Source organism: Bombus pyrosoma, linkage group LG15, assembly GCF_014825855.1.
Source record: "Bombus pyrosoma isolate SC7728 linkage group LG15, ASM1482585v1, whole genome shotgun sequence".
NCBI classification, from domain to species: domain Eukaryota; kingdom Metazoa; phylum Arthropoda; class Insecta; order Hymenoptera; family Apidae; genus Bombus; species Bombus pyrosoma.
The window spans coordinates 5,078,429-5,101,760 of NC_057784.1; the positions used below are offsets into that span (position 1 = coordinate 5,078,429).

General features: G+C 31.9%; 6 protein-coding genes across 14 annotated transcripts; 2 read left to right on the forward strand and 4 right to left on the reverse strand.

Annotated features, from left to right (window-relative positions):
* Positions 1–134: 134 nt before the first annotated feature.
* LOC122575801 lies at positions 135–1,195 on the reverse strand. Of its 3 annotated transcripts, XM_043745227.1 has the most exons (3): positions 992–1,195; positions 792–870; positions 135–333 (listed from the first exon to the last, which is right to left on the reverse strand). In XM_043745227.1, exons 1-3 carry the CDS (start codon positions 1,193–1,195, stop codon positions 170–172), a joined length of 447 nt encoding a protein of 148 aa, XP_043601162.1. In that variant the 3' UTR covers positions 135–169. The 3 variants fall into 3 exon arrangements, 1 of the variants encoding a protein (XP_043601162.1); XR_006319537.1 differs by having other exon boundaries at positions 203–333; positions 780–1,134; XR_006319536.1 differs by lacking the exon at positions 135–333 and having other exon boundaries at positions 738–870; positions 964–1,134.
* A 45-nt stretch (positions 1,196–1,240) lies between these two features.
* LOC122575789 (retinal homeobox protein Rx2) lies at positions 1,241–6,356 on the forward strand. The gene is made up of 4 exons (XM_043745207.1): positions 1,241–3,333; positions 3,697–3,775; positions 4,039–4,262; positions 4,943–6,356. The coding sequence occupies exons 1-4, from the start codon at positions 2,928–2,930 to the stop codon at positions 5,557–5,559; spliced, it is 1,326 nt and encodes a 441-aa protein (XP_043601142.1). The 5' UTR covers positions 1,241–2,927; the 3' UTR covers positions 5,560–6,356.
* Positions 6,277–10,602, reverse strand: LOC122575788 (transcription termination factor 5, mitochondrial). Of its 5 annotated transcripts, none has more exons than XM_043745202.1 (8): positions 10,397–10,602; positions 9,981–10,268; positions 9,761–9,894; positions 9,359–9,677; positions 8,858–9,285; positions 8,542–8,766; positions 8,310–8,462; positions 6,277–6,414 (listed from the first exon to the last, which is right to left on the reverse strand). In XM_043745202.1, exons 2-8 carry the CDS (start codon positions 10,191–10,193, stop codon positions 6,396–6,398), a joined length of 1,491 nt encoding a protein of 496 aa, XP_043601137.1. In that variant the 5' UTR covers positions 10,194–10,268; positions 10,397–10,602; the 3' UTR covers positions 6,277–6,395. The 5 variants fall into 5 exon arrangements, with proteins under 5 accessions (XP_043601137.1, XP_043601138.1, XP_043601140.1 ...); XM_043745203.1 differs by lacking the exon at positions 6,277–6,414 and having other exon boundaries at positions 7,950–8,462; positions 9,981–10,048; positions 10,204–10,268; XM_043745205.1 differs by lacking the exon at positions 6,277–6,414 and having other exon boundaries at positions 7,950–8,462; positions 10,204–10,268.
* Positions 10,603–10,733: 131 nt separating this feature from the next.
* Positions 10,734–13,767, reverse strand: LOC122575786 (translation initiation factor eIF-2B subunit delta). Of its 3 annotated transcripts, none has more exons than XM_043745199.1 (7): positions 13,636–13,767; positions 13,126–13,185; positions 12,034–12,989; positions 11,825–11,952; positions 11,568–11,745; positions 11,308–11,488; positions 10,734–11,187 (listed from the first exon to the last, which is right to left on the reverse strand). In XM_043745199.1, exons 3-7 carry the CDS (start codon positions 12,946–12,948, stop codon positions 10,979–10,981), a joined length of 1,611 nt encoding a protein of 536 aa, XP_043601134.1. In that variant the 5' UTR covers positions 12,949–12,989; positions 13,126–13,185; positions 13,636–13,767; the 3' UTR covers positions 10,734–10,978. The 3 variants fall into 3 exon arrangements, with proteins under 3 accessions (XP_043601134.1, XP_043601133.1, XP_043601132.1); XM_043745198.1 differs by having other exon boundaries at positions 13,122–13,185; XM_043745197.1 differs by having other exon boundaries at positions 13,063–13,185.
* A 492-nt stretch (positions 13,768–14,259) lies between these two features.
* On the reverse strand, positions 14,260–15,567 carry LOC122575798 (60S ribosomal protein L19). Its single transcript, XM_043745223.1, has 4 exons — positions 15,434–15,567; positions 14,980–15,086; positions 14,738–14,901; positions 14,260–14,635 (listed from the first exon to the last, which is right to left on the reverse strand). The coding sequence occupies exons 1-4, from the start codon at positions 15,436–15,438 to the stop codon at positions 14,309–14,311; spliced, it is 603 nt and encodes a 200-aa protein (XP_043601158.1). The 5' UTR covers positions 15,439–15,567; the 3' UTR covers positions 14,260–14,308.
* A 950-nt stretch (positions 15,568–16,517) lies between these two features.
* LOC122575805 (probable peroxisomal acyl-coenzyme A oxidase 1) lies at positions 16,518–22,409 on the forward strand. The gene is given in 10 exon segments (XM_043745233.1): positions 16,518–17,036; positions 19,072–19,231; positions 19,504–19,672; positions 19,765–19,902; positions 19,941–20,144; positions 20,298–20,467; positions 20,614–20,776; positions 20,849–21,192; positions 21,280–21,535; positions 21,653–22,409. Coding segments are annotated over 10 exon segments (1,995 nt in total). The 5' UTR covers positions 16,518–16,906; the 3' UTR covers positions 21,914–22,409.
* The last annotated feature ends 923 nt before the right edge of the window (positions 22,410–23,332 follow it).

The following is a 23,332-nucleotide window of genomic DNA, read 5'->3' on the forward strand; positions in this document are numbered from 1 at the left end:
GGAATTTATGGGAGTTGGGTTAGGTGGTACTTACTTGATGATGTGTGATGTTCAAGAACATGAATTTCATAGAAGATACAGCGATTTTAGGAAATGGAAATACGTGGACTTAGAAATTCAGGTAATGTGTTTATTATATTTTTGTTCATGAAAATTTGATTTCAGTATTTTAAGATTGACTCGTGTTAAATTGTATGAGCTTGTCTAGTTCTTTTTCTGGATACTTTTGCTCTTCACTGATAATGTGAGCAATTGAAACCTTTGTAATTAGTATAGAAGTAGTAATTGTTCGAATGATGCCTCGATCTCTATTTTTATTTTTCACCTGCTTATCTGTAAGTCATAAATCAAGTGTGATTATAAGTAAAAAATTATAAGTAAGAAGTACATGTTTGAAACGTGAACTATATATGCATAAGTAACGTCATCGTCAGAGAATGTTGCGTAAGCTGCTCCAACTTTCTGCATAAAACTATACAATGACTCATATTGTCTTAAACGCAAATCTATTATACTTTACATACCTTTTTATGCTGTTTAATTAACAAAAATTTAGCTACTAATAGATTTTTATAAAAAATATTCTTTTTTAAGGTTTATTTATTTTTCTATACGAAGTTAAATTTTTTGTCTCCAATATCTATTTCTTGAAGTCCCTAAAAGGGACTCTAGATAAGTTCTTTTACCAGTATTTTTAAACTTCTTTTGAAAAGAAGTGGAATATAAATAGCATAATTTTTCCTAAATCTAAGCTCCAATGGTGCCAACAACCAACCAACCAAACTAAGAACCTTTATTTCCAGTATTCTGCACTTCATCTTCATCCACACAGTCCAAAAATGCAAGGTACTCCTTTTCTTGAATGTAGAACTATACCAAAGAAATTTACATCATTAATTAAACAAAAACAATGCTGTAACGAAGAAACAGAAAGTAGAGAAATTAGATTATTATTAAATTTACTTTAGAAGTAAATTTTTCCTAAAACCACCTTATTTCCTCTAAACAGCGCACATACTGCATTCTCTCCACCATGATCTCCGTTCCAAGAAACATCGAGGTCGCAGTGGGTCAAGCGCAGGTCGTCCATATTCGAAGTGGAATCGTGATGTACACAATTTTCCCATCGCGGTGGACCGTGCACAAGCCAACCCGCTCCGATTCCCACATGCCCCTCCAAGCTCCTCTGCAACATCACCTAACACACATCATAATATCGAGGCGGCGTTCTCCAACTTCTTTGCCGGGGGGCGGTCGCAATGGTGTGGCAGTGGCCACGAGACCAAAGAGAGACTCCCGAACCCTAACTTCAGACAGAGGAAACATAAACGACAAAGATACAATGCACATATACCTCTATATACATTCAGCCAATACCATGACGAACCATTTTATTTGGAGTGGTGGAGTGGTACCAGGCCAGAGAAAAGGCAAGAAAGCGAAAAAAGAAAAAGAAAGAATCAAAGAGATGAAAGAGCACATACAGAGAGAGAGAGAGAGAGAGAGAGGTGGGAGGGGAAGTGACTCTTCTGTGCAAGGGGGATTAAAAAGAGAGACAGACGGATGACTCTGGCGCAGAATGGAAAGGGAGAAAAAGAGAAAGAAAGAGGAAGAAATACAGGAGAACAGTATATACCGCGCCCGCATAAAACGGCCGTCCTCTCGTGGAGCACGTAACGCGTAGTAGGTGCTACAGGATTGGTTGGTTTCTATGTGTGGGGGCGGCCTGGCCAGCAACCCGTTGAAAATATAAGCGTGTGTGAGTGTCGGTTGATTAGCCAGAGTCAGAACGGATCGTCGCTTAGTGCGACAGTGTCCGGTTAGTTAGGCGGCTCTTGTTGTTTCGCGCGATCAACTCACCCGGTTGTCGATATATAGAAAATTCAGCAAAAATCCGTTCAGTCGCAAGAGAAACAATATACGTAAACATTTGGAAAATCATTCGTCCTCTCTTTCTTTTGTTTTCTTCTTTTTTTATTGCTGCTTTTATTTTGAAAATGTTTTCAAATTAACATTTGAGTATAGTTCCTCCGGTTCTCGAAAGTACAATTTGGTTCGACTGGTTCAATCTGTTCGTGTGCCGACACGATGCTTGGCTCTCGCTTCGTTAGCTTGTACTAATCAAAATTAATCATAACCCGGGCAACAATTGATCGCAATTGGCTCGGATTCCATTACGGAGGACGCGCGAACGCCGCGACCGCCATCCTGCGCACCGCGCACGCCTTTTTGCATAATTGGCCAACCGGAGGTCTTCACGAAGAACCCGAGGAATCGGCGATAATAAAGGGAGCAGGAAGTGAATGGGACACAGTTGTCTAGGATATTTTAAACCCTGACTGGATCATCGATCGACGAATTTTCATTTGTTACTACTGAGAAGAGAAGATAAAGAACAAAGTTGAAGAAACATCGAGGAAGAGGAAACTCTCATATACTTCGTATCGAAAATCCAAGCGAGGAATTCAATATTTATTTACTAATAGAAGGGAATGGTTCCTGTCGAGTTGCTCTAATTTTAGTCTTGAAGAAGAAAGATAATTGAAGTCAAAAAACTGTTGAAGAAAAAGTGTATATAATTAAGAGGAAAGGAAATTGTATTCAGCGCGTGGTGATTGAAGAACAGAAAGCACAGTTGCAGTTTGTGAAACTATTAAAGAAAAGGAGATACGAATTTATATTAAAGATTGAAAGAATTTGATATTTATGATATTTCTATTAAAAAGAAGAGAAGTTCCTACCTGATTTTGATAACGAAACCACGTGTTTTTAAAACATCAAGAGTTATTAAAGAAATACTGTGCCAATAATTGCATTTCAATTATTACTTAATACTAGAAAAATAATCTAACATTGATATTCATTGCTTGAAGAATCGAAAGGAGAAAATAATTGAAATTTTTCAATCCTAAAAAAATTTATAAAAGATGGACGGAGGTCCCTTCGATGACCCGATCTTCTCTGACTTCGGTGGTCGAGGAGGTTCCGGAGTCCACAGTATTCAAGTGATGCTTGGCCTTCATGGTGGGCACCATGGTGGCGATTTAATGCCCACTGGAGGTCATCTTCACAAGTTGGACTCTTCCAACAGTCCACCGCCACATCATCAAACGTCTCACCATCATCTGCAACAACAACAACAACAACAACAACAGAAAGAGCTGAAGGAATTGGAATTAGCTGGAATGTACGCACCACTTCCTCAGACGCAGGATGTCACCACGTCGACGTCCACCGCTGCGACGCCGACCTCGACGACGTTGCAGCAGGGTCTGCAGCTTGGAAATCCTTTGAAAAGGAAGCCAGAAGATCCGATGAACACCCTTGCTCCAGGTTAGTATTGTGCTTTCAGTGAATATCTAAATATTTCAAGTATTTAATGTTGAAAATTTTACAGGAAAATTTGGTTTAATAATTCGATATTTGTGATGACTAATTGAGAATAAGAGTGATTCTATTAATTTGTAAAAGTACTTGTAAAATTTATATTGATATGTATATAAAGTGAAGGAATCGTTGAAAAAGTTAGCTTAAAAAGTGATGTGAAATTTTGGATTGATGAGTAAATTGATTTAAGGAAAGAATCATTATAGAATTAAATAGAATTATTAATTGTGATTTTTTTCTTTAAGTGAAATGATATTTATAGAAGGAATAATTGTTGAAATGTTACGTTACATTAATTTATATTTATAGTCAGTAGTGAGGCTCAGCCAGCTAAGAAAGATTCCAAGAAGAAGACCGACAACAATGGAATCAAGAAGAAGAAAACCAGGTATATATTTCCTTAAAATTACTTAAAATTAGATTAACTATTTATTACTTCCTGATGTTTTCTTCTAACTTTAATTTTGATCATATCTTTTTAAATATTAACAACAGGATCTTTATAAAATCCTAGTTTAAAGTTAAAAATATTATAATATCTTCAACATTAGTCACGCTCCGCTGAAAAAGAAAATTACATAGTCTGAAGCTTCAACTATTACTACTATTCGATGATTATTTTAATTTTATTGTGCAAATTAATTATTGCAGAACGACATTTACTGCTTATCAATTGGAAGAATTGGAAAGAGCATTTGAACGTGCACCGTATCCTGATGTCTTCGCACGAGAAGAGCTAGCTCTAAAACTCGCTTTGTCGGAGTCAAGGGTTCAAGTTTGGTTCCAGAATCGGCGTGCAAAATGGCGGAAGAGAGAACCTCCACGTAAAACCGCCGGATACATGGCTGCTGGTTCAGCAAGTCCCGGTTTATCAGGTAATCACAACAAAAGTGATAACTGTCTTCTACCTATATTGTTTATTGCTATTCGTCAGTTTTATTAGAAATTATTATATTATTAAACTATTATACTTTAAATTATTGTACTAATAAAATAGTACTTGTAGTACTTTACTATTTTTTTATCAAAACAAGTAACTATAATAGACAATATTTTACAATAAATAAAAGAAATTATTAATACATTACACGGAGGAAATTATTTGCTCTTTTGAAGATTTTATTTATTATTGATCGAGTGAAGTCATTTAGCAAAATTTAAAATAAAGAAAGAAAAAACAAAAAGACCAACCGCAGTTAATTCATCGATTTCCCATTCACATACATACATATATAGTTATAAACAATATCAAAGTTTTCTGCAAAAATAAGCCAATTGCATCGTATTATAAAGATCTATAAAATAATTCTATATATTTTCAATTAATACTAGTTTAAAATCTACATAGATTACTATATTATTTCTAAAGATTTTTATAAAATTATACTTACACTTGGTACATTAATATAAGTAATGTCCTTGTTTATAAAAATTATAAGAAATATCAAATGTTATCTTAACAGTAATTATCACACTAAATTTTAAAACTTGTTTAAATTATCAGAATTATTTTTATACTTAAAAAAATTAATACAAGCAATTCTCTTTCCACCAGGATCATTTACCTCGCTGAATAATACCCTCAACCCCTTCGCCTCTCCAACAACAGCGACAGCACCGCCGGATGCTTGGGCGTATTCTCCAGCGTATGATCTGGCGCCACACCTGAATTTACTTAGCCCATCTAATTCCCCTTATTCCACCTCTTTCGGTGGACCGAGCAACAACGGGTCAGCATACTCGTACGCGACAATGCTTCCGCAACATGATGCCTCGTTATTTTCTACACCATCAGGGAACACGATGCGCGTACACCAGGACTACATGAACGCCAGTAACAGTCCACCACCTCCTCTAACTCGTAACGATTATCAGACTATGGTGACCACGCATTCGCCACCCACTCACCTAGCTAACTCCATGTCAGAGGAAGAACATCAGCAGAATAAGCAATTGGATTATGTCAGTGGTCTCAGTCCAGCGGATAAGTATCAGCACGAACAATCTGATTACACGCAGCAGCAACAACAACAGCAACAACAACAGGATCAGAAACAAGAATACGGAATGCACTCACCACAAGGACGCCAAGGAATGAAGGAACAGGTGATGGTGAAGAGCGAGCCAACCAGCCAGCAGAGCTATGTGCAGTTGCCTCCTTTTCTGAACTGACTCGAAACCTCCAGTCTAGATTTACTCTAGAACAACTGGCGGTTCCAGTTTGGAGTAGATTTTTCTTGCCAAAGGAATTTCAGGGCTGAACATAAAGTCTTGATGAGTTGTGCTTAGGAAGATTTATTAGCATTTGGATTAAGTTAAGGATAATAATGCAAGGTTTTGAGTTAATTAGAGTTATTATAATTTGTTATTCTAAAGACAGAAAGAAGTTTGAGAATGAAAGTCTTCAATAGAGTCTTTTGAGAAATCTTGAAAGTTTCTTTTATTTATGAAGTTTATTCTGTTCTCAATGTAATTCTATTTTGTATTATATAGCTTTAAAAGATTCATGAAATTCATTGGAATTACATTTATAAAAGAAAGTTTAACACTAAGAATATGATAATCGTTGATTCTTCTTAGTAAGAAAGCAGCCCTGGAAGAAATATGTTTTTTTATAATAAACGTATATGTGTAAGAAATAAAGTATTTTAAGGGAAGCAATTAATTGAATGAGAGCATTCTAGTGCCTTAAAGGTGTAAGTTCGTATGAGGTGTGAGTACTTTTGTATTATTTGTCCCTTGTTCGTAGTTATTAAGAAGAACCGAATGAAAATGAACGCGTTGTGTTGTATTTTATTCAAATACTCTGTAGTGTATACGAAATTATGTACATATATATAGAGAGAGTATAAAACATCACCTGTACTTGTAAAGTCTTTTACAGAGATATTTCGTGTGTATTTTGTACTCTGCCCATCTTTTTATGATGTTTGTAATTACTCGCATTTAAATACACTTAAAAATGAAAACATGTAATTAATTATTTGACGATAACGTGCCTTAAATAATTAACTCCTTTTGAAATATCTAAAAAAATTCGACACAAATTATTGTAATTTTGTATGTTAATATTAAATTTGTATGCGAAAGTAATTTTTAATAAATATTCAAAATATATCACAAGAGGAATCTTGTTTCGATATATAATCCATACTATTAGGTTGGCAACCAAGTGATTGCAGATTTTGTCAATAGGTAGTCTTAGTACATTTTGTTGTTTTGTCAACGTGTTCAAAGCACCTAACCTATATTGTTTTCTTGTTGTTTGAACTTCTTTTAAAATGAAATTTTAATTTAATTTAGTAAAAAATTGTATCGTTAGTTATTTAGTTTTGTTTTTATCCCAATTAAAAAATGGAATTTCTGAAAAGGCAAGAACGCATCGCAAGCACACGAGAAATTATATGCCGTATATGAGAATGGAGCCTTGAAAGAAAGGCAGTGTCAAAATTGGTTTGCCAAATTTCGTTCTGATGACTTTTCACTGAAAAATGCTCAACGATCTGGCCGTCCAGTTGAAGTTGATGAGACCCATATCAAGGTCATTATCGATTCAGATCGTCATAGCACAACGCGTGAGATTGCAGAGAAGCTCAATGTATCGCATACATGCATTCAAAAAAATTAAAACAGCTTGGCTATGTCAAGAAGCTCGATTTATGGGTTCCTCATCAGCTTCAGGAAATTGATGTGACGCAATGCATTAACATCTGCGATTCGCTTCAGAAACGCAACGAAATTAATCCATTTCTGAAACGACTGATTACTGGCGATGAAAAGTGGATAGTTTATAGCAACGTTAATCGGAAAAGATCGAGGGTGATGCAAGATGAACCAGCCCAGACGGCACCAAAAGCTGAGATTCAGCAAAAAAAGATTATGCTGTCAGTTTGGTGGGATTATAAAGGAATTCTGTACTTTGAACTTTTACCAAGAAACCAAACGATTAATTCAAACGTGTACGTTTAACAACTCGCCAAACTGAGCGATGCAGTTCAGGAAAAGCGGCCAGAATTGGCAAATCGTAAGGGTGTTGTTTTCCAGCATGATAATGCAAAGTCCCACACATTTTTGGTCACTCGCGAAAAATTATTGGAACTAAGTTGGGGTGTGTTGTCACATCCACCATATAGCCCTGTCCTTGCGCCTTCAGATTACTATTTATTTCATTCCATGCAGAACTCCTCAAATAGTAAAATTTTTAATGACGCTGATGATGTAAAATCACATTTAATTCAGTTTTTTGCTGGCAAAAATCAGAAGTTTTATGAATATGGAATTATGACACTGCCTAAAAGATGGCAAAAGGTCATCGACAAAAACAGGCAATACCTAATTGAATAAAGTTATATTTTTAAGCAAAAATTTTGAATTTTCTTTCTTATTTAAAATATGCAATCACTTGGTTACCAATCGTTAATAATAAATTTATTGTAACCCACACATACATAAATCATAAAACATAACAATTGAAAATATGTATAACTAAACTGCAAAAGTTAATGGGCAAAAATAATATATTTTTAGACAAATCTTTAAATCAGTTTGGTTTAAAATATGGATTATGATTCAATTAAAATGTATTTTGGATAAAAAAATATATACTACATTGTTTAGACAACGTCAGTAATCTTGTAAAATCCTTATGATACTATTGCATATAAAATTGTTGAACCAAAGAGTTAGTTTCTAATTTTGGCTATTAACAGATTTTACATTACTCATATTTCTAGAAATATTTAATTATTACGCTCTATGAAGCCCTTTACATATCTTTCACATGCACTTAGTATTATTGTAGTAAATGTTCAAGCCATGCTGCTCCACTTAAATTGATCACTTCGTTGCAATCATCATTTATACAGTCAACAAGATTATCAAGCTCATATATATCTTCCAAAAAATTTGGTTTGAAAACTGACATTTCGGTTTGCCACACTCCGTCCCCGTTGAAATGATGTTTTTGTTCTAACTTGTACAAGCATAATGCCAAATATTGTGCAGGAGTATAATTATCTTCACCTTGTGAGGAATATTCTTTGTACAGCAAATTTAATGTATTATTAATTGCCAACCTATATTAATATAATATGTATTTTAATATTTATATGTAATATATTTCAATATTTTTAAATAATGTAAACATTTTCTCACATTGGATAAAGTATAATGTGAATATTTTTACATATATCATCTATTGAGAAATGTTTCTTCAAATATCGTATCGTTTCATCGATGCGCAGCAGTGGAACACATCTCCAATGAACATGTTTTCGAATAGAAGACATAACATGAGTCTTATCATGTCCTAGTTCTTTCCTCAAAATATATGTTAAATGTCTTCCTGTTGCTGTAAAAGAAATATCTCCTTCCACAAATCTAAAATTATGAATTACTGTTAAAGAGTTTAAATATACATCATACTACAATTATTAATAACATTTATATCCTATTTGATCAGAATGGTTACCTCGAAAAGAATTTCTTATCTGCTAGATATGTGTGAATATTTGCATTGTTCACAGAATTTAAACGTTTCATATATGTTAAACGATCTATGACCACTTTGTAGAAATAAATCATAAACAAGATTCGTGGATGCTTCAACCATATAGCTAACTCTAAGTTATTTTCAATAGACATATACCGTTTTAAGATCGTGTCTTTGGTCAATCGCAAACCTTTCATTATAGAATATAGAGATTCATCTGGTATTTCTAAGTTCTGGAAAGTTTGTAATAATTCTTTTACTTTACTTGTATCACGAAACAGGAGTCGGGGATAAATTCTTATTATTTCAATTATATCTTTATTATTTATTTTTATGTATTTAAATTCATCTAAAAATTGTTCAACGCTGTCAATATCCACATTTAGAAGGTAATGGTGTTGTTTTAACTGTAAAAAATATTGTATTAGATTAGGCTATTTATAAATTAATATATTTTTTTCTCCAAATAATTATACTTACAAATTCTTCATCAAACTGACATTTATTTTTCAACACATCTAGCATTCTGCACATTTCCGCAAGGCTTAAATATTTCATTTTCTTGTTTTTATAAAACAATTCATCATGCAATTTCATATTATATGTTTTATGGTACATCACACACAATTGATAATAATTACCAATTCGCACATGAATCTCTTTTTTTAACATTTCTTGATCAGACATATTAACTTTCATGCCTATATTAGAAAATACAGTTTTCATAATACTTTGACTAGATGAAATGCCATGTATCTTTTTGAACTGGCATACAGATTTTCGCATTAATATTGGAAACCTAAAATAAAGAAATAATTGTATATTATAAGTTAAAATTTATAGTTGCAAAATATTATATTTGAGCTTTAAAAAATGACATACCGTTTAATATGAGATAAATCTACAGAGTCTATGCCCATTTCTTTAAGCACAAGAATTCTATTCTTCAAGATTTTAGGGTTGAGCATTAAGCATTGTAGCAAATATTCGTTCTTCTCTAATCTTACATTCAAATTCTAGTAAAACAAGATGAAATTAACGAATTATTAATAATATACAGATTGTGTAACATTCAATAATATTATGAATAAATCATAGTTACGTGCAATGTTATACAATTCCGAATAAGTCTGATTTTCGATATTTTCATAATTTTACTCTCCTTTCCGTCTTCATAAAGTTTTTCAATAGTATTATCATCGAGTTTTAAATGTGTAGTTAATATGTTATCAATTTTCATTTGAGTTGAAAAAGAGGAAATTAATTTTCCGAATTGTTTTATGACGTATTTTGTTGCAAATCTTTGGCTAAGCATTTTGACTTACATTTATGTACAATAATTAGCTAGACATCGGAAGAAGGAAAACAATTAAAATATTTGAAGGTTAACCTACAAAACAAAAATATTATTTTTATTCACTTAAACTATAAAATTCAGCTCAATTAAACGCATATATAAATAATTCAGAGTTATTTTAGATGTAATTGATTTATACGATTATAAAAAGTAATAATTACAATTTATGATAAAATGTTTTCTTCTATATTACTAATGATATTCTAAAAACCATCGTGAGGTTAGATGAATCTGAATCTCACCCATAAAACAATACCATAAAATTACGCACAAATCCATAAAATTAAAATTGAATTATAAATGAACTTTAAAATATTATATCCTTCTGATTTGTACTCTAGTTTATAAAGTAACAGAAAAGAAAGGATGTGATGTATTTTAATTATTTGAAAAAAGTAATTATTTGTTAGTAGTATGTTATATTGTATCTTTCAGTTATCTCTTACAATGCTCTATTCTAACAGCACAGAAATATACTAACAAAATATAATTATGCAATTAATGTTTCAGAAATTTATTTTAAGGTATACAACATAATATACAATAATAGTATGTAAAATAATTCCTTTAAAGGCATGAGTAAAAAAGCAGGTCGCAGTGTATATTTCCCTGTTCTTGAAGTGTTACAATTTTGAAAATTCGGCTAAAAACAAATTTATATACACGGGTATAGAGAACGCGGTAATTACACGTTTTATATTGATATTTGAACGCTATGTGAAATAATCATGGCATAGTAAAATTTATATCTCTGATGGCTTAATACGTAAAATCACAGGAACACTAGTGCATGGTAGAATGGCTAATTCTGTAACAACAGCTGTCACTAAATTAGCTGGTGTAACATCGTACATAATATTTAAAAGATTCAACGACTTTCTTGTTCTCCAGTTCGTTAATAATGATTTTTGCACACCATTTCCATAATCTTGTACTAGCTCATCTGCATTTCCTATGAATGAATCACCAATAGAGAAAAAAATAAAAATATATAGATACATTATATTAATATATAATAATTATGAATAAATAAATTGGTGATATAAAAACAAGCATAAAGTCCTCCGCTTACCTAATTCATTATAGACAATAGAATCTGTCTGTACGCGTTCGCAAGACTTATGAGTTTCGCAAGCGACTAACACTGGAATATTAAACGCTCTGGCCATTAAGGCAACCTGAGCGGTACCAACCCTCGACATTACCGCACCATTCGCTAATATTGCATGAGCACCAAGAAACACTTTGCTCACCTATTCAGTAGTCTTATTATTGTCAATAATCTTAAAAAGTATTTAAGTAATATAAAAATCATCTCTCAGTTCTGCTTACTTCAGGCATCACGTAACTTAAAGCATTAATTAAAATGTAAGAGCATTCAATTTCATGTTTTGCTAAACGCCTAAGTTGTTCTTTCCCTTCTAGCCATGGTCTTCCATCCACGACAATAACACGAAACTCTTTACCCGCGGTGTGCGCGTCTAACAATATTTTATGTATCAAAGATGAACTGTAAACAATATAAATTTTATTGCAAATGTTGAAAATATACAGAGGCTTTCTAAGATGTCTTTAAAATAAGAACTCACTAGCCATAAGTTAAGATAACATCTCCATTGGATATTTTAGTTTGTATAGTTATCGATATTGCCTTATCGGCAAGCTCTATTTGCTCCCGTATGTAAGTATCTATTGCATTACTTAATTTATTTTTGGCCTAAAACATACGATATTTTTATTTCATTTCAAAAATATCATTAAACATATATCAAACGAAAATGTATATAAAATTACTCACATCCTCATCAGACAATGAAGAGGGAAACTGTGTCATTTGCCATTTTAAGTGCCTTAATGCATTCTGCATTGAAACAGCCAATGGCCTACAATGATGCAAGTAGGCTACAGATTCTTGCAAATTTGCTTCGAAACCTCGGATAAAGTCAGCCTGTGGTGGTCTTTCAAAGTCCTGAATAAGTTGCTTAACAGCAGCTAAAAGAGCAACGCATCTTGCGTTGCTGCCTACAATTACTTTGCTTGCATATTGCGTACCTAATCTAATTATTGCCGGATGTATATTCGAATTGACAAAGGATACATCAACAATGGCCTGTTCTCTTTCGTGATATAAATGTTTGAACAGATTTATTTCATGAGTGTTAATTTTTTGAATGATTTTTTTTTGTGTTGATACTTTTTTCACTATATCTGTCACACTGGTAGTGTGCGTTACAGGTTTATTACTATTATTATTATTATCTTCTTCTTTACTTCTAACTTTATTTTTTTCTGATAAAATTTGTTGTTTAGCTGCTCTTTGTGCTTCTTGCTTTGCTCTTCTTTCTGCTCGTAATACCGCTTTGCTCTTCCCTTCACTACCGGTTTCTGGTACTATTTTCTCATTTTTTTCACATATATTTGGAGTCTTACTGATTACTGGTAGTGGTATTGGTACTGGTTCCGGTACCGGTACTAGTACTTCATTAGGACATTCAATATTTTTGTTAGTTACAGTTTCTGGTATACCATTGCCTTTTTTAATCTTAATACTATTGGAAGGGATAGGTTTATTATTATCTGAAGGGTCTTTGTTTGACGTTTTAGTGGATTTAGCCTTTGCCTTAGCATTAGCTTTAGCAGCCTTCTTTGCTTCGCGTTCTGCTTTTATTTCCTCTCTTGATTTTTCTGGAACAGTTCCTTTTTTGTTGGTCATTTTGATTGCTGTAACTGCTGATCTCTCAAATTCAGTATCCTCTACAATCAAATTTCATCAATTTCATGAATTTGAATTAATAATCTTCTCAATTACATAGGAAAATAATCGTACAATATGAAAAGAAATGAATTAGAAATTCTTGTACTAAGTTGAAACGTATAAATATTTACAGACATGTTCCTCTTGCTCCATCATCACTGTATCAGTTCTCAGTAAGACATGAGGAGTATACAGCTGTAAACAATAATTCAATTTTAGAAAACCATAAACTATTAATTAAAATATCATCTTTCCTTGGAAATATTTATTCATTTATTAAAATAATTATCGTTCATGTAATACAAAATATTAAATATATCTCTTATATTACTTTTTAAATATAGATATAGACGACTTGTTACACAATTTACATTACTTAAAATGTATTACGAAATAATATTTATTATTGAATAAGCCTATTTTTTAGAATATATAAATTGCTTCATACGGATGCAGCATACATACAATTTTGTAAAAAAGTTATTTACTTTGGCAAACGATATTTTATTATTTTTTTTATTTCAAGATTTTATTATTTCATACGCCTTAATTTCACGTTTCTAACCTATTGCGAGTGCTTTATTTTTAATGGACATCAGAATAAAATATTTCTTCATTTGAATATTTCATATTTGACATAAATACCTTTTATATTGCAATATATATTTCTTAAAGGCGTGCGTCGTTGAAAGAATAGTGTTATCTTAGTCAAATTTTGGTTATATATTCGATACCTTCGTTATATCCTATGGCTGTAGGAAATAACACTGCTTCCATCTGCAGACACAATTATATATTAGCTTTAAAAACAAATCCTTAGTTTATGTTATAATTTTTACGGAAATTAAATTTATAGAAATATTAAATAAATATTCAGATTTCGATATATAAATTTGAACTATATATATAATTGATAGTTTCTTTTATAAATATATTAGCAGTAAATAAAAATTTATTTGAAGGAAATGTGATTCTTAACATAGAAAATTTCATTACAATATAAAATTAAAGAACATATCAAACAAAAATTAAATATTCAAAACACGACTAATATCCCACTTCAGGTTATTATGATGAACAATTGGAATAATTAAAATAAATAATAATGATAATATTAATAATTACTTAAAAAATCGTTCCACTACTATTGAGTAGAATGTTATGTTATATGAATTTATCTTTATGCATGTATTATATATGCAAATTATACATGTAACTCACATCCTTACAAGGAATAAAAATGGTAATCAGCAATCAGACTAAAAGAAGTAAATGTTTTTTAGATTTTATTTATACAACAATCTGTAAAATTGTTAGATCACTTTTTTTGCGCTGCTGCGGCTTCATCTTCACGCTGGTATGACTGCAATAATTCTTGTTTCTTTGTAGCAATGCGTTCTGCTCTGCGTTTACGCGCTTCCCTAACTTTAGTACGACGCGCCTCTGCTTGATCCGAAAGCATCTCTGCTCTCGCTTTCTCAGCCTTCTTTTTATGGATGAATTCCATTAAAACTCTCTTATTCTTGAACACGTTACCCTTAGCCTTCATGTACAAGGAATGATAGAGATGTCTATCAATCTTTTTTGTTTCACGATATTTCTTCAGGAGTCTACGAAGAACTCTCATTCTTTGGATCCAAAGATCCTGCAAAGAGATAATATAATTTATTTTTAGTACACTATTATAACTTATGTATGTAACGAAGAAATTATTTTCTATAGGATAATTATGAAAATTTATATTTACCTTTTGAGGTGTACGAGCATTTGCTGTACCTTTCCTTTTACCAAAACCACAATGACGCCCTTTACGTCTAGCTTCTGTATTTTTGCGAACTCGAGCTCTCGAATGAACAGCAACAGGTTTCTTAATAATAAGACCATCCTTAATCAGCTTTCTAATGCTTTGTCCTTGAGAAGAAAAATAAGTAAATAAAAACTTATATACATCGATAGAAGTCAGAATTTAATTTTCACAGAAGAACGTACGAGAATTTGTGTTCGCAATTTCATTGATTTCATTGGGGTCTAACCAGACCTTCTTTTTACCACATCGCATAACAGAGGCTGCAAGCCTCTTCTGCAGTTTTAACGAACTGAAACATCAAAAAGTGAGGTTATGTTGTGATAACCAATTATTAATATCAAACACAGTTTTTATCGCTTTAAAACGTCATTCTGATATGATTTATATACACAACATTTACCACAACTTAATTGTAATTTTCTAGGCATGAAATTATACACCTAAAATACATAAATCTCAATCATGAAACCATGTGGTCAGTCGTCAACAAATTATTCAATATAAAATGTGCAAAATATAATAATTTCAACTAAGTACTAGTTAATACAGATCTTCCTATTGGTGTTATAAATAATACGAATTAAATTTGAGTGAATATTGTTAAAATGTAGTTATAAATTTCTGGACGGTCCGTACCTCATAACGAAGTGTACAAGTTCCCTTCAGCAAAGAATTGCAAGATGGCGGAATCAACGTTTCCTACGTATCGACATTAAGCGGAAGTAATAGAGAAGGACAATATTATTTCGAATAATTTTACAAATTCAGTAATATTTGTATCGGTGATTATGAAAAAAGCCCAAATTAAAAAAGTATCATTTATCATTTTTTTCATAGTGAAAAATATTTTTTATGTATATGCGTACATTTCTTTTATTTTATGGCAACTAAGATAATAAACTGATTTGTAATTTGTAATGTGTATCAAAGCTGAAATTGATGGGGCCCCGAAAGGTGAATTGGAATTCTAACTTCAAATGATTATAATTTAGAAATGAATACATAAAACGCAAAAATTCAAACACTATTTTATAGAGGAATGTCTACATTTATATAATATGTAAAACATATCGCTCAGATTATTATATAATAACAATAAAATGTGACAAATTAAGTTAAGGCATTATGACATAAATATTCTATGAAATATGTTTCCAATCTAACTTACTTCTAAAACATGTTGGAATATATTGAATATGAAGAATTGTTGTTGTATTTTTGCCTCCTCTTTTTCAGTCTGATAACTTGTAATTTCTTACTTGAAAGAGTTTCAGTAATAATATTAGTCCAATTGTGCAAAGGGGTCCTGACATATGACCTGGTATATAATCGAAACATATCCGAAATTATAATTTCCCGCCAAACAGAGAGCTGGTCAATAAGCAAAGATGTGATATAGAATGGGTTATATCCTTTTTATGTTGTTATGTCGAATGTGACTACCGTTTTCGTATCGATAAGATTGCAAGTACAGCGCAAGTGTAGTAATAAGTTCGAATATTAATCATGCTTCATTTATAAAACGCAGACATTGGTAGACATGAGGGTACATAAGGACTTAGAACTTTGGCCAGGACCGTACAAAAAAATGTGTAATACAAAATGAAGGTACTATTTGTAAAATATTTTATATATAATTTCTCAAAATAATGATATGAAGCTTTTCTAGTTGTAAATAAAAGATTGTTAGTTAGAAGTTATTACAAGTAATTATTACGAGCAAATAAATCTTAAAGTAACACAAGCTATTACATAGGGACAGTTAATCTTAAAATGCCAGACGGTACTGTAACTAATTATTTATTTTACGACTTGCGATTTTGTTGCATCATATGAACATATGCATGTCGTAGCCCGTATTATAGAGAAAGATGGTGAAGGTTGCAAGCTGTCACATACACATATAATATACAATTATAGTAGAAATTTTAATGGAAATATCTACCATTAATGACGTGGCGTCGAGTTCATGATTGTGACGTATAACCGTGTATATTTATATATAAAACCGTGCATTTGAGTAGCAGATAATATTAAAATAGATAAATGCGTTGATCGACCTGGCATTCACTTTCATATTTGTAGACGGTATAAAGTAATCTCTATAACATGAAGCAGCAGAAAATGAACATGAACAAGGATCTACAATATGAACGAAGTAGATGTACGTTTGATCCTGTGGAAATTACGTATCTTTTCGACGGCAGTCCAGAGAAGACGAAACGACGCCGTGATCAAGGTATATGCAGTTTAAATTATTTATCTTTTTAGTTTAACACAAATTATCAAGCATGACAAAGTGATTTCTTTCTTTTTCGCAATTATTAAGAACTAGCATAATTAATATTTGCTATTTTAGCAAAATTAATATTTGCTTTTAACAAGATCGAAATATAATTATATATTACTATTTTATTTGTAAAAATATAGAATTTTAATTGTAATTATCGCGTTTAAGTACGCATTAGAAACGTTGTTGACCTATACATTTACTATAAGTTTTCCACCAAATAGTAATTGATATCAATTCTAATAATGAAAGAAACGTTTCTCATTCGAAATTTAAAGTATTATCGAGATGATCAATACTGAAAATAAATGGAAAGAATGTTATTAGTTAACGAGGTTGATAATTAAGTCATTTCAAAGTTCGTTTCAGATTAGAGATATAAATCGATTCCTATAATCTATAACCACCTATACCTCGCGACAAGGTAGCGCATTCCATAAATATTTTTACAATTTGTACATATGTACTAAATATATCATTTCCGCTCAAAGATTTTTATTGTATTTATAAATTATACAAAAAAGTTTTTATATATGTTCGAAGATCGCAAGTAATTAAATACATATATATTATGTAGAAATTGCGAAAATATTAAATTTCTGGGAATTTCTTAAATTTGTATGTTATTACTTCGTTATAAAACGTAAATTGTAATTATAATCAGTGATAATATTTTCTTATATTATCACTAATAAATTTATTGATATCTTTATCAAATTTATGTAATATCAGATAGTATATAAAATCTGCATTGGTATTTGCGAGAAAACTGAACAGCTTCGCTGATAGAATGAATAGATGAGAATTCTAAATAGAAAAATCTCTAGATGATGTTCTAGGGATAATAAGTGATCTATTCTGTTTTTTAAAATAACTGATCTGTCAGGTTGATTCATGTTAAACAGATGTATTATTTGCATTTTTTTACTATTAATCAGGATTCAGATCTATTAATCATTGCTAATTCACACAATTCAGTCACTACTAATCATCAGAATCAACGGCACCTAATTCGTAATGAAAATTCTTCATACAAACGATCTTTATATCATGTGCTTTAATGCTTCTCATAATATCTCATAATGCTTCTCATAATTTAATAGTATTGTAATAATACATTTACAATATTTTCAGTACGAATTTCGAAATTACAGCTTGAAATTGTGAAAATGGAAAAAGATATTAAATAATCGGATCCAAATGTCTTTTTCGGCTTTAAGAAAAATTAGCTTTTATTAAGTGTATCAGTAATATAATTACACTTTATTTGGTAGGTTTTTTTTTAAATACGATAGCATGTCCTAAAGCTTCAGATCAGTTTCACAGAATATATAAATACTTCTGTCGTTTAGTTAATTAGTAATTTAGAAAAGTACAATGTTGCATGTACGCAACACCGAACGTAAAAGAAATAATTTTATGGATTTTTTCATAAAATTTAGAGAAATCATTCTTAAGATATGTGCTTCTAAGAAAATGTAAGAAAAAAATTTATTTTATCAAAGAATTACAGTATCGAATACTATTGGCACATCCTTTAAAACGCAATGACTTTTTAAAAATAGGACCGATCGTGGCTTGAGTTTTTCTTAGTTACAAGGATTTGTTTATTAGATGATGTGTAAAAAAATTTTGAAGAAATTATGGTTGAAATTGCGAACGAAACTGTAAACGTCGCTTTTACAACTCTTTTATCTGAGTCTATAATAAAAATTTAAAAAATAAATCTTGTAGATTTATGTCATTTATACATAAATATATATGCTGAAAATTTCATTGAAATTGGTAATCGTTGCTATGATCTACGAACGGTTAAAAGTCATGCAAATCGTATTTTACCGCGACTTTCGGCGTATAACTGTAATACATCTATATCTTTTTTCACGTGTTTAATTGTTGTATTTTATTCTACTAGTGTTTCCATTTTTCTATTTTCTTTTTCATTATTTCATATGTACTCATATATGACAATTTTTATTTTCAGAACAATATTTTTTGGATGATCTGGCATTAAAAGAAAATGTAGCAATGAATTATAAGAGCCATAAAGAAATATATGAAGATACTTTACGAATTGCATGCAATGTTCTTCAAAAAGTTAGAGAATTGCAATGCTCAGGAAAAGAAGATATTGATCTTCTATTGTAAGCATTTTAAAGTTCACCTCAAGGAAACTGTTACATAACCAATACTTCTTATGCGACGAAAGAAATATTCCTACATTTTTAGATAAAACAAAATATGCAATGTCATATTTCTCAATGTTATGGAATAAGAGGATAATTATATTAAAGATTAAAGATTAGCTTCTTTCTATGTCATTTAGATATTTTCTTTCAGTGTTAAAGGATAATAGAACTTCCTTGATTATACAATAGCAAAAAAAGAAAACATCCTCAATGTAGTACCTTTGCAGACATATCTTTGGAGCAAGACTTGGGTCTGCACTGTTCGAAGGTGGAAATCCATTGGTCTTGCATTATGCTATGTTTCTACCCGCTCTTATGGGACAAGCAAATTCTGAACAGCAAGCATATTGGATAAGCAGAGCTTGGGACGGCGATGTTATAGGAACGTATGCTCAGGTAATACGCAAGGCAGAACATTCTTTTTAAACAAGATCGGCACAGATTCTAAAAGTTTCTCAAGTAAATTTAATCTTGCACTTCTGCCTTAGACTGAACTAGGCCATGGAACGTTTCTCAGGGGTTTGGAAACTACTGCAACGTACGATCCAGAAACGAAAGAGTTTGTTTTGAATAGTCCAAATTTGACATCCTACAAATGGTGGCCAGGCGGATGTAAGTATATTGTAATTGTTTAANGAACAAACTGTTCACATTATCAAACAACAATTATGAAATCGAACAATTTCCCTGTTTACAATTTGCTGAACAATGGATATAGTAAAGAGTAAATTTAATCTGTATGTAATTCTTAGGCATTATAATTGGAGAAATTGGTACAAAATTGGGGATGAACGGCGTTAACAATGGGTTTCTCGGATTTCATGACTTTAGGATACCACGGGAGAATATGTTGATGAAGAATTCCAAGGTAACTTTTCATAAAAGTTCTGTAAGAAGTGCAATATCATGTGATGGTTGTGAACTTGAAAGGAAAATTATGTTCGTAGTCTGTTTAAACAGAAATGTTCAGAAATCGTAACTGTTATTAGAACAAATTACAAGGTTACATTTCTTGTTGTAGGTACTAGAAGATGGAACATACGTAAAATCTACAAATGATAAGTTAACGTATGGTACGATGGTGTTCGTTCGAGTAGTACTGCTGCACGACCTCTTACATTATTTATCCAAAGCCGTTACGATTGCGGTTCGATACAGCGTAGTAAGACGTCAGGGTCAAATAAATCCAGAGTATGCTCTGTTAAAAACATCTCCAGTAACATCGACTGTTCTCTATCTCTTTATTAAAAAATGCCTCCATTGGAAATGTCACTTTTAATTAATATTAAGTCTCTCGTGCTGATACCAAATTATTCTTTGTCTTTCTTTCTTTTTAGACAACCAGAGGTACAGATCCTCGATTACGTAACGCAACAATACAAAATCTTCCCTCATATTGCCACATGTTTCGCAATAAAAGTTACTGCCAGTTGGGTTTGGGATATGTATAATACGGTACAAAGTCAATTGTACCAGGCTGATTATGAAAAACTACCGGAGGTTGGTACCTTTATACCCTTTATAGTAATACACTTTTCTTCATATTTCTAGCTCTATTGATTTCTTTTGCAGTTGCATTCTTTGTCATGTTGCCTAAAAGCAGTTGTATCTGCAGATACAGCAGATGGAATAGAGCAGCTTCGGTTATCTTGTGGTGGACATGGATACATGACTGCCAGCAATCTGCCAACACTCTACGGATTGGCCACTGCAGTCTGTACTTACGAAGGGGAAAATACAGTTCTACTTTTGCAAACAGCTAGGTACCTCGTAAAATCATGGAAACAAGCTACGGATGGTGAACCATTGCCAGAATCTGTAGAGTATCTTAACGAAGCAGCAAAAGGAGTAAAACATCGTCGTTGGAGTAACGATTTGGAATGTCTGATTGATGCCTATAACGCGGTAGCCGCAGGGTATACTGTTTCCGAATACATTAAATATTGTTGAATAATTACATAGATATTCATCGGAATGTTTACGATATTCTTATCATTTCGTAGATCTGTTCGTTTAGCAGCAGAACATTTGGATCGCAGAATACGTGATGGAGTTCCGATGGAGGAAGCCTGGAATCAAACGAGCATGGAACTAACTCAGTGCGCGGAAGCTCACGCTCGAGTCTTCATTGTAAAAACATTTGCAGATGCTATCAAACAGTTAAACTCGAAGTCTGAAGAATTTCGTCAAGTAATGTTTCAACTCTGCGAGCTGTATATCGTATATTGGGCTTTGAGGAACGTTGGTAATTTTCTTCGAGTGAGCATTGATTTTTTTCTAAACTAATTACAGAGGACGACGAAAGAAGAAAAATTTATTACTATATCTTGTAGGATAATTTGAATGCAAGAGTGATTCATTTTTTTCTTTTTTTAGTTTTCTTCTATGCAGAAAGAGCATGTTCAGGTACTTCATTCACGCTTGGAATATTTGCTGACGACAATCCGACGAAATGCTGTAGGAATCGTTGACGGTTTCGATTTCGATGACCATATTCTTTGTTCGGCTTTGGGTGCTTACGATGGTAACGTTTACGACCGATTGTTTCAAGAAGCCACGAAGAGCCCTCTAAACCGTGAAACTGTGAACATGTCTTTTGAAAAATACTTAAAACCATTTCTTAAGAGTAATTTATAGTGTAATCTTTTTAAAGGAAATATTTAATCATAATTGTTATTTCGTATTTGTTTTGCAGTGATTGGATTATGTGGGATATGTTGCATTTAGTTGTTATCGTAAGACGTATTTTTTATTTGTTATTAAATAATCTATTGTATTGTTTGTTGGGTATTGATTTATGAGATGTAACAACTGTAACATATCATATGAGCAATATCGAAGAAAGATATACGTGCTCACTTGTCCATTTTACTGAGAATTTATATTGAACAAGAAAGGAAGGATCGAACGTATTTTTGTACCATGTTTATTCGCTGTCTTTGTAAATGTGTAATTTTTACAAAGAAGCATCGCTGTAATAATTGTGAATGAATGTTTGATAGAGATTTTATGTTTATAAAAAGCTTTCTGGAAATATGCGATCATTCTGAGATGAGATGTCTTAAATATGTTGTGGGAAATGGTATTTTCTATACAGTTTTTATAATTAGTAAAATATGTTGAACTTGAAAAATGTATATTTTTATTGTTGAACCTGTAACGCCTCAAAGAATATTACATTTTGGAATTGAAATGTTTTCATATGGCACAGTATTTATTTATGGAACAGAAGTGGTGACATACATGTAGTATTGTTCCTTGTACGAACATACTGCAATTATTGTTAATTTCCTATCGCAATGGAAATAATACCATTTGTACAGGAATAAAATGCAATTTTATATAATAAGATTCATTGATACCGCTGCGGTACCATGGCTTGAATTTTGATATATATTCGCTTCGTATGTCACATCCAACGAGTATCAAGTACGTAATATTTTGAAATAGGAATATTCTTGGAATATTAATTTATTCACTATTTTTGTGGGATATGGTAATTGCTAATCCCATTAAGTAATGCAATTACGGATAAAATATACAATTACAGAATAGCAAAACAAATTTTTGGCCATTAATACTTGCTAATTTTGAAGGTCAGCAACTAATTTGCATTTGTTAAATAGTGACTATATTTATATTAATATCTTAATACCTCGTTTATTTATACTGACTTGTTGAACGTATTATATGTAGATACTAGATCCTAGAAATTTCAAGGATGAACCGATAGAATCGTCATACTCATATATGTATGCAGATTAAAAATGTAATACAGTATAAAAGAAAGAAACGTAATTCATTTCTTCATCGGCAAAAAATTTCGAATCTTTTTTTTCAGTAAATTATATTTCATATTGTTACGCCACGTGGATTTCCAGAGGCCGTTGTTCCTGGCCGTCGCTCGTGGCGTCGCAGTGTCGCGAGCGAGCCGTCTCAAGTAGCTCAACACATGCAATGTGGCGGCCAGCATCAAGCAGAGGGTTCGAGAAACGTCGATTCGTTTCGTTATTTCAAACACTCATAAGGTGACACGCGTGATCTGTGGCGTGATTG

What these genes read in the sequence shown, in the direction of transcription:
- LOC122575798 (XM_043745223.1), bottom strand. An exon ending in AATTGCGAACACAAATTCTC is followed by an intron (nt 14,902 to 14,979) that starts GTACGTTCTTCT and finishes TTTCTTCTCAAG; the next exon opens with GACAAAGCATTAGAAAGCTG. An exon ending in ATGCTCGTACACCTCAAAAG is followed by an intron (nt 14,636 to 14,737) that starts GTAAATATAAAT and finishes ATCTCTTTGCAG; the next exon opens with GATCTTTGGATCCAAAGAAT.
- LOC122575789 (XM_043745207.1), top strand. Translation starts at nt 2,928, where the DNA reads ATGGACGGAGGTCCCTTCGATGACCCGATCTTCTCTGACTTCGGTGGT. An exon ending in GATGAACACCCTTGCTCCAG is followed by an intron (nt 3,334 to 3,696) that starts GTTAGTATTGTG and finishes TTATATTTATAG; the next exon opens with TCAGTAGTGAGGCTCAGCCA. An exon ending in ATCAAGAAGAAGAAAACCAG is followed by an intron (nt 3,776 to 4,038) that starts GTATATATTTCC and finishes TAATTATTGCAG; the next exon opens with AACGACATTTACTGCTTATC.
- LOC122575786 (XM_043745199.1), bottom strand. Translation starts at nt 12,948, where the DNA reads ATGACCAACAAAAAAGGAACTGTTCCAGAAAAATCAAGAGAGGAAATA. An exon ending in TAAGTTACGTGATGCCTGAA is followed by an intron (nt 11,489 to 11,567) that starts GTAAGCAGAACT and finishes ACTACTGAATAG; the next exon opens with GTGAGCAAAGTGTTTCTTGG. An exon ending in TATTGTCTATAATGAATTAG is followed by an intron (nt 11,188 to 11,307) that starts GTAAGCGGAGGA and finishes ATTCATTCATAG; the next exon opens with GAAATGCAGATGAGCTAGTA.
- LOC122575788 (XM_043745201.1), bottom strand. Translation starts at nt 10,193, where the DNA reads ATGCTTAGCCAAAGATTTGCAACAAAATACGTCATAAAACAATTCGGA. An exon ending in GGAATTGTATAACATTGCAC is followed by an intron (nt 9,895 to 9,980) that starts GTAACTATGATT and finishes TTGTTTTACTAG; the next exon opens with AATTTGAATGTAAGATTAGA. An exon ending in CACATTATACTTTATCCAAT is followed by an intron (nt 8,463 to 8,541) that starts GTGAGAAAATGT and finishes ATATTAATATAG; the next exon opens with GTTGGCAATTAATAATACAT.
- LOC122575801 (XM_043745227.1), bottom strand. Translation starts at nt 1,195, where the DNA reads ATGTTGCAGAGGAGCTTGGAGGGGCATGTGGGAATCGGAGCGGGTTGG. An exon ending in CGCTGTTTAGAGGAAATAAG is followed by an intron (nt 871 to 991) that starts GTGGTTTTAGGA and finishes TCTTTGGTATAG; the next exon opens with TTCTACATTCAAGAAAAGGA. An exon ending in GCAGAATACTGGAAATAAAG is followed by an intron (nt 334 to 791) that starts GTTCTTAGTTTG and finishes TATGACTTACAG; the next exon opens with ATAAGCAGGTGAAAAATAAA.